The sequence below is a fragment of the Pseudopodoces humilis genome, chromosome 1 (assembly GCF_049639895.1).
Source record: "Pseudopodoces humilis isolate 2021_Gansu_Grassland_sample_001 chromosome 1, ASM4963989v1, whole genome shotgun sequence".
In the NCBI taxonomy this organism is placed as follows: Eukaryota; Metazoa; Chordata; class Aves; order Passeriformes; family Paridae; genus Pseudopodoces; species Pseudopodoces humilis.
Window position 1 is genome coordinate 10,741,429 of NC_142200.1, and position 13,563 is coordinate 10,754,991.

At 38.8% G+C, this 13,563-nt stretch overlaps 1 protein-coding gene across 2 annotated transcripts in view; it reads right to left on the reverse strand.

Annotated features, from left to right (window-relative positions):
- Positions 1–13,563, reverse strand: part of NSMCE2 (NSE2 SUMO ligase component of SMC5/6 complex) — a 125,482-nt gene that overhangs the window by 2,860 nt on the left and 109,059 nt on the right. For both annotated transcript variants that reach the window (XM_014254483.2, XM_088057283.1), the window contains 2 exons: positions 1,186–1,271; positions 745–851 (listed from right to left, as the gene is read on the reverse strand). In XM_014254483.2, coding sequence (XP_014109958.2) covers positions 745–851; positions 1,186–1,271 — 193 coding nt within the window. The remainder of the gene's footprint in view (positions 1–744; positions 852–1,185; positions 1,272–13,563) is intronic.

Sequence of the window (13,563 nt, forward strand, 5' to 3'; positions counted from 1 at the left end):
ATGACATGTCCTGTCAACTTGCTCCAAAAAACATTTGTGTTCAATCCTCTTTTCTTTTTCCTCTTTTTTTTTTTTTTAATAATTCTCATTTTCAAATTTACTGTGGAGAATTTGAGGTTTAAAAATTCAACTGTTAGATCTTTCCATTCAAAAACATACATCCCATGTGGAAAAGTGACAGACTATTTTGATGATATAAGGAAAGAATTATTTAACTGCATCGTGATAGGAACTGAACTGCATTATCTGATCTCATTCCTAAATTCTGTTCTATCTAAAATGTTGTGGTTTAATATTTCTTACTTTAACACTCAGTTGTTTTCATATTTCTGAGCTCCACTGGAATACAACTGCAAAAGAAGGTGCATGGAGGAAATTTTTTTTTCATTTACTTCAAGGCTTGCTGCATAAGCAGCAGGAACAAACCAGCAACTAAAATTTAGGAAACTGAGGTCTCTCTTTGTTGGTCATGGCTATAAAAAATCTCTTTACTTCTGTTGTGCAGCTACAAGTAGCTGTTATTTCCCCACACAATTCCTAAGTATTTCCTTACACATTGTTTTCATTAAAAAGAAAAGCACCTTCACATGTCGAGTACTAATGAGGAGACTGTGACTTGGGCAGATGCTGAGGTTTTACTTCCTGCAGCCTTTCCAATCCAAATACATTTCCTAGAACAAGTGGAGTAAAATTCCACTTACACAGCAAAGCAAACAGCTTTTCCACACATTCTTTTTAGCTTACCGGACTTTTTTCTTTTTCTGCTTTTGAGTCTGGATCATTTCTAGAATGGCATCTTCTTCATAACTATGTCCACAGACTTTGTTCCGTACTGGCCTCTTCATTGTCATCTGTAATGAGTAAGGACTGATTTAAAGGAACTGATAATGTCCTTGAAAATGTTTCTTCTGAGATTTTATGTGAAACAGCAGGAAATGTTTTTGCCACTTATACATGGCATTCCAGTCAAATTAAGGGATGAGGTCCTGCTTGGTAAATTACATTCCTACTTACATGGGTTTTCCTCCCAAGCAGTATTGCTCTTCTCGAATAATGCTTAAAATTTATACGATTTTGCTGTTAAATATAATGTTGTTTAACAGGTACTGCAGATTTGTAATAAACAAACCAATGAAGAATATGAAATAACTATTCCCTGTCAATTACTGTAGCAGTGATACATACCTGTGTAATGGGACAAATAAAGTTCATCTGACTCCGAGTTACAGCTATATCTTCATCAATTTGTTCAATGGTGTCCTTATCATGATCTGATTTATGGAAAAGAAGAATGGGAAAAAAAGAAAAAAAATGTTTCTTATTTAATGTAGATTGCTAATACTTAAAATAAGCTAATAAAAGTCAACATTTGCCAAGCACTATCTCACATGTGGTATCTAAAATACCACAGCATGTTTCTGCACCACTCCATGAACAAGACACTGCAAAAAAAACCTGTACTATAATGTCTTTTAGAAAATGTGGATTTTTATATTGTAACAAGTTTGTGTGTGTGTGTGTATGGCTATCTACAGCCAAGAAAGAAAGGCTGGGAAGGAGAGCAGGCTGGCCTGAAGATCTGCGATTCAAGTTCATCAAAACCCAGTAACACACAGGTGAGTCCTCAGAACCTAGCAAAGGAGGAGGTGAAGCAGATCTGGCAGTCCTACCCTCAGTATTAATTTGTGTTTGAGTGTCATAAATGGGCTTTCTGCATAGCCTGTATATACTGTACACACTTAAAAAGGAATTTGTACCGTTTATCATAATGCATCATTTATAAAGTGATGCTGCTGTGTTGTAGTGCATTTAAAAATTATGGTATGTCCCAAGGGAAGAACTCACCCTTGGTTTTGTATAATGTCAGTCCTTACCTAAACCTCCCTTTCCCTTCCCCTGTCCCATTGGCTGTAACTCCCCTGTATTTTTGACCACCCCCTCCCCCAGGTTTAAGAGAGAGCACCCGAGGCATCTTGGCCTCTTTCTTGCCCCCGGACGAACCACATACAATAAACCAGGGATCACATCATGCAAGTCTGAGCCTCCTGTGTCTAAGATACTTTGAGTCTGTGTTGTGTATATTCTGAAACCCCTTCCAGCCCATGTTCTGTGAAGGGCAGGCACCTCTCCACAGGGCGTAAGAATGAAGGGGTTCACGGAATAAATACAACACTGCTGTATTTTGATAAGACTATAATTAGTGAAAAACAAAACCTAAAAAGTGTCATGAACAGTAGGAATGTTACTGAAGTACCCTTAAGGAAGAACGGCAGAACGAAATACTGACAATTCCCAGATAACACCCAGTGGCCTAATGCCAGGGAATGAAGGGCAGAGAAACGAGAATAAATCCACCTAGAGCTGGAGGAGCTACAGGTCCTCACCTATAGCAGAAGGAAAAAGCAAGGTATAAGCAACTCTGTGCACCCATGGGCACACCAACCAGTGTTCCATGCAGAAGTTAGTTAGCCAAAGTCAAAAGCTGAGACACTTTTGGTGCAGCTAAGGAACAGACAAATATGTACATATTTATATATATTTAGAGAGAGAGATAACTACAGCCTTAATAAAATGCATACATATTATCTTCTATCTCTCCTCTGTTATTGTAAATCTAGGCTTTTAGTTGAATGCATTTGTTTATCTTTGAATCTTATTTGGTAATAACAGCAAACTTTACACCTGCCACAGCTTTCCATTCCTTTGGGGTAGTTCTGCCTTTGCAGAGGCAAAGAAGGGCCCTGGGGTGCAGTCCTCAAGGTGTCTCAAGCAAAGAGAACATTTTTCTTTCTAGCTGGACAAGCTGAACTCCAAGGGAGGAGTGAGAAACACAAGCAAACACAGAGAGTTTAGAATTACTTCATGATTTGCCTTCTGCAGCGTCTCCCTGTGCTGTTCCCTGTGCTGCTGTTGCACACTATCAGCTAATCTTTGCATCCCTGGTATTCAGTCTTCCACATCTATTAAGGACCAGTGTTTCCTAACTTATGGTCAATCCTGCATGCCTGTGTGATACCATCACCTTCCGGATGATACCAGCAGACATCACCCGTGGAGCAACCAAAACCTCTGACACCCAGCCTGGGCTGAGCTCGCTGCCCCGTGAGCCAGCACAGCTCTGGCTGGGGGACTCTTGGCATTGATGTGGCAGCCATCACTCCACCACAGCACCTCCTGGTATGCCAGGCCTGTTTTCCAGACCTTCCTCCTTAACAGAGCTTGCCCTTCTTTCCATTTCAATATTCCAAGCATTTAGGAAAGTTTCTGACCCAGGTGCTCTGACCCCAGGTATTGGGGCTAGAATTAGATGACCTTTAAGGTCCCTTCCAACCCAAATCATCTTAGGATTTTACTCTTATGAATACCACAGGAATACTCAGGCAATCATCAATGATATTTCCATGTCTGCTACTAAGGTCTCATGCAATCAACAGGGTGTGGATTCTGGGGGAGAAGGAGCTCAAATGTCCAATGTCAATCATAATTTCAAGGCTTCAATCTCCAAGAATATTAACATACCTTCATCAGATACTGACCACCTAACAAAGGCAAACACTTGCAAATCAGAAGGAAAAAGTGGGCACAATTTAACTATAAGTACCAAAACTGCAATGGTATGGGCACCAGAAATGCACTTGTCTTAGTCACCAGTTTTCAGAAAAAAACTGTCACATATATTATTCTTAGATTGCTCATATATATAGTTTATTCTATAGTATTTGAAGAAAGTACAACTTTTGGAGAAAAAAAATTGTTTTCTTTTTAAAAGAAGGTTTTGAAATACAAAGCAATGGCTGAAATCCCACTAAGACACTAAGACTAAGAAATACTGGAGTTACTGGCAGGTGGCAACTTTGGCATGGGTTGTTTTACTTCAATATCATAATGATTTTTTTCCACCAAGGAATGTCAACAAAGAACAAGAAATTCATATTGTCCTTAAATTCACGTATTTGCAAATTCTGACATATTGCAGCTCTAATCTTTCCTGTGGAAAACATCACATTTTTATGTGTTGTACTTAGTTTCAACCCATCAGCTTGGCATGAAATTCCAGAGTACCTGAGCATCACGTCAGTCAGTGACAATAGAAAGCACCAGTAATAGCAAGATCTAGGACAGGGGATTCCTTACAAAAGGTGTTTGTTTTTGTTTTTTTAAATCACTATATAGGTGCCAAGGAAAGTGAGTGAATTTTTAAAATGTGGGGCTTGTGCCTGTGACTTTACTTCTAAAATCCAACACTGTAAGATATGCATGTAAGTGCCTTTTTCTGGAAGAGTATTCACCTGTGGAGCAACTCCTGACTTTGCTAAAGAGTCACCACTTCCCTCATCACTTCTGTGTATGCTTACTTAGGTACTGACACAAGGATTTAGGAGACTGTAGTGAAGCATCCAAGTTCAAAAATAGGAGCTCAAGCTTTTGTACTGGTGCTTGAGCCTCCCCTGAAGGCCTCAGGTGTTTAAATTATGTGAGCTAAATCTCAGGCTGGGGTAACTTTTTTTCCCATACTGGCTTTGGAGGTGATTCAGATGCCTCATGTTTAATGGTTGAAATTTCATGAGTTGAGACCTAATCCTTGTAGGTGGGGTATATTAATCTTCTTGGATTCAAACTGTCCTCTTGCTGCAAGTTTATCTTAAACACTTCAGGTTGCACTTCATTTGCAATGATTTTGTATACAACCTATCAGAGTGGGGCCCTGGTTTCAAGAGGTGATCACAGCCCAAATGAATCATTATTTAAAATATTTCCTTTTCATAAGCAGCTAATATTTTTAAAAACAAATATGCAAGACTTGGATGATGCAAGTAATACCTCAAGCATGTCAATAGCAAATTAGCATAAATCAGATAAACCACCCACAGATTTGTTGTTATTGCTTGATGTTCTACATTACAGAAGAAAGGAAAGTAACTTTTTTCAGTGACAATAAATTTTGCACAGATTACACAACAAACACACATATACTAAGCTGGTCAGAAAGACGGTCTAAACTGTAGATCTGTATCTGTAGCCTCATATTGGAAGATGTTTTCATTAAGGTCAAAGGGATTTTTTACCAAATTAAATGTATAAAAATTTGGTGGATCTAAATTTCAAGTCTGACTGTACTACAGAAAGAAATAAAAAAACTGGATCATAGAGATTTCAGCTAAGTCAGGTTATATTTTAATAAAATTTAGTTTTCTTTGCAAATTAAAACCAGATGCAGAAAACACTAAGTTATTGTTCCCAAAATTCAGATGTTGCCTTAAGTAACAGAAGTGCATACGTCTATTTTGGTAGTCTGAAAGATCACATATTAAGAGCCTTAACAGTTTCTAGTTTTCCATTCCAGCCAACTGAAACATATTATGAGTATTAGTAACACATTTTCTATCTGTCTATCTCAGCAATGATGTTTACAGCTGTTGTAATAAAACTGCATTCTTATAAAGGTATCTATTTTTGGTAACACATCATAATGAATATTACAACTGCCAGCTGTTTTTTTACTTATTCTATTTTAATTAAAAGCTGGTATTAATTTATATCTCTATCACTTTCATCTCTTGATAATATTGTGACTAACATGCCTTAGCTCAGTTTTTACTTTGCTGTGAGAGACTGAGAACTTTTAAGCCAACTTTTAAATAGAAAAACCATAGTGTAGAGACATTAACTGCTGGATTGTGAATTACACTAAGCATAGATAATATACATGTTAAAAAAACCTGAGAGGAAAAATCCTCTCCACTGTCATTATTTCTACAACCAGGAGACTGCTGTCTGCTTACTGCTCCCAGGGTCAGCAATGCCCTCTCCACAATTTCTGTTTCTCTAACCTGGTTCTCAGTGAGTACATGTTGCAATGTAAACTCAATTGATTTCTTTCCTTTTGTGCTGGACTGTTCTGCCTTCTCACCTGCCACAGTCAGAAACTAATCCCGAGAATCAAAGGGCAATGTTAAGCATGTGGGATTGAGTCTTTGTAAGCCTGAGCCACCAGACAGACAAGGTCTTGGCTCCCAAGAGGGTCTATTGTACTGCTGACTCCATAGAAATAACAGCAACTCATCCAGGCTGGGAAAAATCCTATCTCTGAGAGCTCCAAGAAAAACATCAATGTTATGAGGACAAGTCAGATGCCAAGTGTTCCTGCCAGCAGGGCACAGAAAATAATGAAAGGTGGGGGAGGTGAAGGACATTGTCACATCTGAAAGTTGTGCTCTACGAGTCAGAAGGCATCTGGGGTGAGGAAGGGCCAGGGCCAAGTCTAAAGGAAGACCTGACACTGCTGAAAACATCAGGTAATGTTTGAAAGTGGGTCAGCATGCCCATCACTGCTCGGAATTTGGGTTAGCCTTCAGTCCAGAGAGCAGACCAGAACAACTGTCCAGTGTCCTTCCTGAGGGATGGATCTGCAGTAAATGCTGTACGAGTGAAAGAAAAGGGGAAGCAGAGAGTAATACCTTCCTGGCAAACTATCCTAGTCTCTAGCAATTTGTGGCCAGTTCCTGAGTCAGAGGTAAAATCTTCATACTTAATAAGCCCTGGAGTTTTCCTTCAATGCATTTGTCTAAACTTGGAGAGGGGAATTTTGGCCTGGACCTTTCAGCTTGATTAGAGACAGTTATCTCTGCTAGAAAGGCTAGCAACAGCTTAATTTTCCTTGAAAATTACTGCAGAGGCTGCAGGTTATAGTTTAATTTGATTTTTAAGAGGGAAAATAAGGTGTGCAAGCTACAGCTGCAGTCAAACAGTTCAAAGGCTTTGTGCTTTTTGCCAGAGGCATGCGATAGTTTAATTTGCCAACCAAGCCAAACTAGGCTTTGCATTGGAGTACATTACAATTTGATTACTTGCTGGTGTTGCAATACAAAGTTGATCTAAGGAAGGTGGCCTCTAACATGTTGCTCCAGATTGCAATTGCAAATTTACTTGCTCCTGCCCAGGCCAAGAAAGTTGCTGGTAATTTATTGCCAAGGGCTTTGTATGTACCCTGTTTGACAGATACTTGTGCAAAAAAGCACATAGAGGTACATTTGGTCAATCCAAAATAAAATTACAATCCTGTAAATATAAACAATTCTTATTTTCCTGAAGTGTGAAATACAGGTTAGATGAATGTGTTAACGAATTTTTAGTTCATTTAAATAGTGGTGGGGAAGGAAAGGATCATGTCTTGCACTAAACAGCAATCCTCTAAAAACTCCTTTAATGCCATCAAATTCACACCACTTGTATATTTTACAGTATTTTGTCCCACTAAGCTACAGTTATTTTAAAATACACTATTGTAAATGGAAATACTGTTCCCATTTTACCCTTTCAGTACTGGGTAGAGCTGCTTTATGCCAGTTTTCCAGAATGGCCTTTAAATCAAGAGAAACTGTGATATGATGGAAATGTTATTGGACAACTCTTGCAGAAATAATGTAAGTGAAGCAGACTGGAAAACACTTGCAGCTAGATACAATCTACTGTTTAATATATTAATAATAAAATGTGGCTACAAATTTTTTGGAAAAAACCCCAAAAAAACAACAAGAACTCCAGAAAACCCTTCAAAACCAACTCACACACTAATCAAAATGAGAAGACACCAACTTTTCCAACTTTAGATTTGGGGAAATTCAGACAGTTGTGCAGTGGGAACTACTGTGCAGTAGAACAGAAAGGATATCTTTGATTATAAACCACATAACTCACGCAATTTGGTAGGCAAACACATAGGCAGCTTTCTTGATCCTTCTGTTATTGCAAAGGAACATGAGAAAGACTTCAAAGTCCTTTGATGACATTTTAAACTGCAGTTTCCTCATTGCTGCTACCTGGACTCGATCTGAAGAAGCTGCTGGGGGAGGTGAAGATTACCTAAAAATATGTCATGAAGGCTCATCAGTAAGCTCAGAGGAGCTACTATTTCTGGAAAACCTAAGGTGGCCATATTTTTCCATCTTAACTACCATCACCCACGATGACATGTAAACTTAAGAAGCAGGTTAAGTACCAGAGATTTGCTGAAAATAAACCAAACTGATAAAGAGACTGCTTAAATGACAAGGAAACTCTAGGTCTACATGAATGCGTGCCAGGCATGTGACAATGGAGCACAAGTGTTAAGGATGCCACAGTATGAGTGAAGCATGAAAACTAGAACATCTTATGAGGAAAAAATATATCAGACACAAGCTACTAAATTCCAAATATATGTAAAGAACATTTTTATTACTTGGAGTTCTCCCGCTCTTCAGAAGAAAAAAGGCTGAGCAATCATTGCCTCATGAAGTATAATGTATAAAGGCAATTGCTATGCTTAGAGAGCATCATTTCATATATCAGAGATGAGAAGAATATCACTCACATTTAAAAAATGAAGAAATACACTCCAGGCACATAAAAGAAAAAGTTGCAAAAGATGCAACCAGGAAAAAAAAAGCCTACCATTTCATTAAAAGATGAACCACTTTCCATTACTAACATTGTGGTCAGAATCTGGAATGTCACTGATGCAATGCTAACCATCAAATGACATGAACATGTAGGGCTTGCCTACACAGGGAAGTTGCAAAATAAGCGAGGGTGTGAATACAGAATGCATTAACTACTTGGCACTAACTCAGTGTGTGGACACTCCTGTTCTGCACTAGGAGTGCCTTTTGGCTGTTTAGCCTAATCCACTTCCACACTGGGCTTGAGGAAGGCATGGTTAATCCTGGGCTGGAGTAGTGAGAGGACAGCTGTTGCTACTGACAGCAGACAGGAGCCCATCCATTTTTGCAAAAGTCCCTATCAGTCCCTGGATGGTCTATTCTGTAAATTCAACTCATATTTTCTCAGAACAATCCATTGCATGTATTCCCTACAAGCAGAAATCATGTCTGTGACATCTGTCAACAAAAGGTTACATCATGTATCTTGTAAGCCCTGTGGCTGGGAGTCACTTTGCCTATTTTAGTATGTCATTTGTACATTCTTGTAGACATTCACTTCTGAAAAAGTGAACCAGTGACAGATTTTCAGGTGGAAAAAGCTTCTGCCAGAATATCCTCCTGAACGGAACTATTCCAGGGTAACAGACAGAAAACAAAATGAGCAGTGATGGGGCAAGCAGACCACACAGCAGTGGTCCCTATCAGTCCATCCAACAGGCTGCTACACCAAATGATCATACCCCTAGAAAATTATCACTCAGATTGCCATTTCAATCTGTCTCTTCACATTCTCCTCACAAGACTTTTTGACAAAGACTTCACTGTTTTCCTACTCTAAACAGGTCTCTGAAAACACCTTAGAATAATGTGCCTTGGTGCCAGGAGAGTTGTGAATACAGACACATGGAGTTTGTCATGTGTTGGGGACACAGGCAGGAATATTTATAAGCTATAGTATGAGAGGGATGAAGCTATAATACCTGAACATTAACCTGTTGATTTTGTGATTGGCAAGAATGACAGAGACTCAGCAACTCTGAAACTGCAGAGAAAGCACAGGAAAGAGCCATCTATCACCTTTGAGAATGTGCAGATTTATAGTACAGAAAACCAGCTCCACTGCTCCTTTCACCCAAAGGAAGGAGGGGAGAACAGATATGCTTCTCTGTACCAGATGACTGATGTAAAATACTGCTCTTGAATAAAGACATGAATACAAATAATAAAATGTGAAAACAAAATGGTGGGAACAAAATACACTTTTTTTCATCCCCTAAATGTTGAAGCACTTGAAAGAAATATTTAGGTGCTATATTTTATTTTAAAATTAGTCTTAATGAGGACAACATTTGCAGTTCTCTTCTTAGTGATGCATTTCAATACATCACAATGCTTTCTAAAATTCTTACCTACTTTCAGAATGAATTTACTTAATTTTAAAATGTAGCATCAAGTGAATATAATTCAATGTGCAGTGAAGCACTATATATATCCACATAACCTTTTGAGCTTTATTATTAGGATGTATAAAAAGAGAAGTTGTGTTCATCTCCCAAGTTTTTTAATAGAATTTTTTTTTTTTCCTGTATTTTGAGTATAAACTTTACCACTCCAGTTGTTCTGAATTCTGAAGCTTTGCACTGCCTGGAATGCCTCTGAGATGTACCTCCTGCTCTGCTCCTGCCTTGGTTACCAGCCCACAGCCTTGACAACTTGCTTAGAAGAATTTTTCTTAAGCAACAAATCTTTTTGTAGATTTGTAGAAGTACTAACACCCTTCTTCTCTTGAACATAAAGCACTATAGAAAGAGGTCAATTATACTATTGTGACCATTTCATCAGTGGAAAACTGAGGCACAGGGCAGGAATACATCCAGAACCACCAGCACCCTGTGTTAGACCATTGTCCTTCCCATTAGACCACACATTCTTACCCCTGAGTAACTAAGGCTCTGAACAATTTCCAAATACATTTCTTAGTGAATGCATCAGTTCCGCACTAAAAGCAAAAAATACAACACAGAAAAAACCCAGTATCTTCTAGTAATTGCACAATATCTGGTTGTTTATTCTAAGAGCACCAACACTTGTGCTGGAGAACACATGGTAATTTTCTATTAAGTCATACTTATAAAATAATATGTCTTTGCTAAACTACTTCAAAACAAAAAGAAAAAAATAATTATTGTCAAAACAAAATAAAAAATAAAACTGAGTTGTTGCTTAGGGGTGTTTTAAGAGGGACTTACAGATTGGCCATTGTTCAATCATAAAACTGCATGGTTTTCATTTAGATTAAAGCAGGGTGATATATTGCCTGTATGTGTACGAAGACATTCTGCATGAACTATGCTGTGCGCACTGAGCAAACTTTCACTGTAATAATCCTCAGTAAAATGTTCCCTAAAATAAACAAAAAGTGTTCCTAATCTCAGTATATAGAGCATCCTCCAAAACAATGTCATCGTTGGCTTGTACAGCCAAACATAATGGTGTCATGGGTTTGAGATGATTTTTCTCAACCTGTCCCGTGATATAAGATTAGGCTTCTTGAGTGGCAGTCAGTAGGAAAAAATCCGATGCTAGAGCCCTGAGCTATAAATACTCATGGATTATAACTGCAGAGGCCTAGTACCTTCTGATGGTAATTAGTAGTTAATTCTAAGTCTGATTGATATTTATTTTAAATCCCTTCCTGCAGATTCTCATTTGACAGGAGTGTAACTGGCAGAGTGTATCTTCTTTGATGCTACACGCATCAGAAAATTCTTACTGTTCTGTTGCTGTCATTTGTATCACAAAACATGCACTTCTGACTTCACCTTGACATTCTGCATTTCTAGATTCTAGACAATCTAGAAATGACTGTGCTTTATGGCAAACATGCTGGGATGACTGCAAGGGGCTTAACTAGGTCCAACACTAGGCAAAGTCTTTTTTAAACCCTCAAGGTCTCTCTATGCCTACACTTTCTTCTCCAGATCAGCTTTAATAGGGGAGTGAATTGGGACAGAGAAAGGACTTGAACAGCCTCAGCACAGATGCACACAGCAGCAGAACCAAGAATGGCAGAGCAGGACAAGCAGAACAAGGGAAGCTAACATGGAATTGATGGGACAGCAGTTGCAGTGTCACTGGTGCTTTGTAACAGGGAAAACGAGCGCATAGATAAATCACAGGGCATCCTGCACAATCTTCATCTTTCTAGCAAAGGAGTTAATGTTACACTCCTTATTTTAGTCTTATAGTTATTACCAGAATGGAATAACATTATAGTTAACCTCTTAAAGACTATTAACTTCCCTTGCACTCTTTGGCTGGCACATCAGCCCTTGTAGAAACACGTACAATCCCTACATGATGCTGAAGAAGATCAGGGGTTTCTATCATGAACAGTTTAATATAAATGAAATAATCAAACTGCACTAATTACAGAACAAAACCAAAAGTGAATATAAAAGAGCTACCCTAAGGAATCACCTTTTTGTCACTGCTTCTTTCACATCAGAAATCAAGCACATCCTTACAACCCAGAATTTAGTTTGGCTCAGTGTTACTGGGACTCTCTGGTTTGTAAAGGTAATTTAAGGTTCCTCCTTTCCTACACATTCAGATACAGCTAGTAAAAATGTGCTGAGTTCAGTAACTGGAAGGAATGGAAAACTTTTAAGGACTAAATCAATATATAAAGGGGGATTGTAAGAAAGTTGGAGAGAGACCTTTTACCAGAGCCTCCAGCAACAGGACAAGGAGCAGAGCTTTTAAACTGTAAGAGGACATTTTAGATTGGGTGTGAGGAAGACATTCTATGAGTGTGATGAGACACTGAAACAGAGAAGCTGTGGACGCCCCATGCCTGAAAGTGTTGGATGGGTCTTTGAGCAGCCTGATTTTGTGGAATATGTCCGTAGGAGAGGGGGTGGAACTAGATGATTTCTAAAGTTCTCTTAAACCCAAACCATCTATAGTACTTCCCTGATTCCAAGGTTTTATTTACAGATACCAGCCCTGGCAGATAATAGCTCTTTGAAATAAAATACCACCTTGGCATGGCATACATGCCAATACTAGAACATGTAACACAATTTAGAACATTAAAATGAAAAGCACTTTTAGTAAAGACTAAGAAGGGAGTCTCTCCTTTGAAAAATGGAACAATAGAAAATTCTAGTCACAGACAAATGATACAGTTTAGCTCACCCCATGACAAAACACACTCAGCTTTAACTGAAAAACAGCGAAGATCATATACTTCCTAGAGGTGTCCTGCTAAATTTTTCATTGCAGAGCTAATCAAGGTACAGCATCCCATTTCACATAAAGGAAAACATGAAGTATCAAAAAAGACTCTTCACAGGGCACATTCTTGAATAATAACTATTTCTAACCAGGGAGTACAGGGGAATCTGGAAAACAGCAGCAAGTGCATGCTGGTTTTGTAAACATAGGAAATGATCACTTCCAAACTTTCAGCTGCTTGAGGTGCTAGCCACCCATATATGACAAACCTAGCAGGGAAGAGTCACCGTATTAGTGACACCCACAGGTATGTGGAAGGGGCAGTCATTTAGCAGTAAGCAGAGTTCCTTGGGAAGTGACAGTCTTTGCAATCACACATTCCTGGGTTACTACATTTGGCGTCTGGCTTGTACAGCACAGAGCTTGAAACCAGGAGCTTGATTATCACTGACAATGCTGATCTGGAATTTCAGGAATGGGTTGTAGTGGGTCCCAGGAAGCAAACAGCACTTAAGAAGTAAAGAAGCACACTATGCCTTTGCCAACAGAGAATGTTATGTTGCTCTGAGATGTTGCAAGAGCATGAAAGCAGTGTGGGAAAACTGCAAACAGAGCTGGTGCAGTAGGAACTGCAAACAGAATCACATTATTAACCAGGGAGACAGGAAGGTGTATGGAAATTCACACCACTCAGTGCCTGAAAATTTTCTTCAGCAAATTATTGAACAATTGGAATGTAAGCAGCTAAAGGATAACAAGGTAGTAGGAGACAGTCAATAAGTTTCTTGACAAATCAAATCACACCAAACCGACTTAACCGGCTGCTTTGATAGATTAACTGTCCCTGCGGGACAAGAGAAGTCAGCTAACCTACATACCCTGATCTTAAGTACAGCTTTTG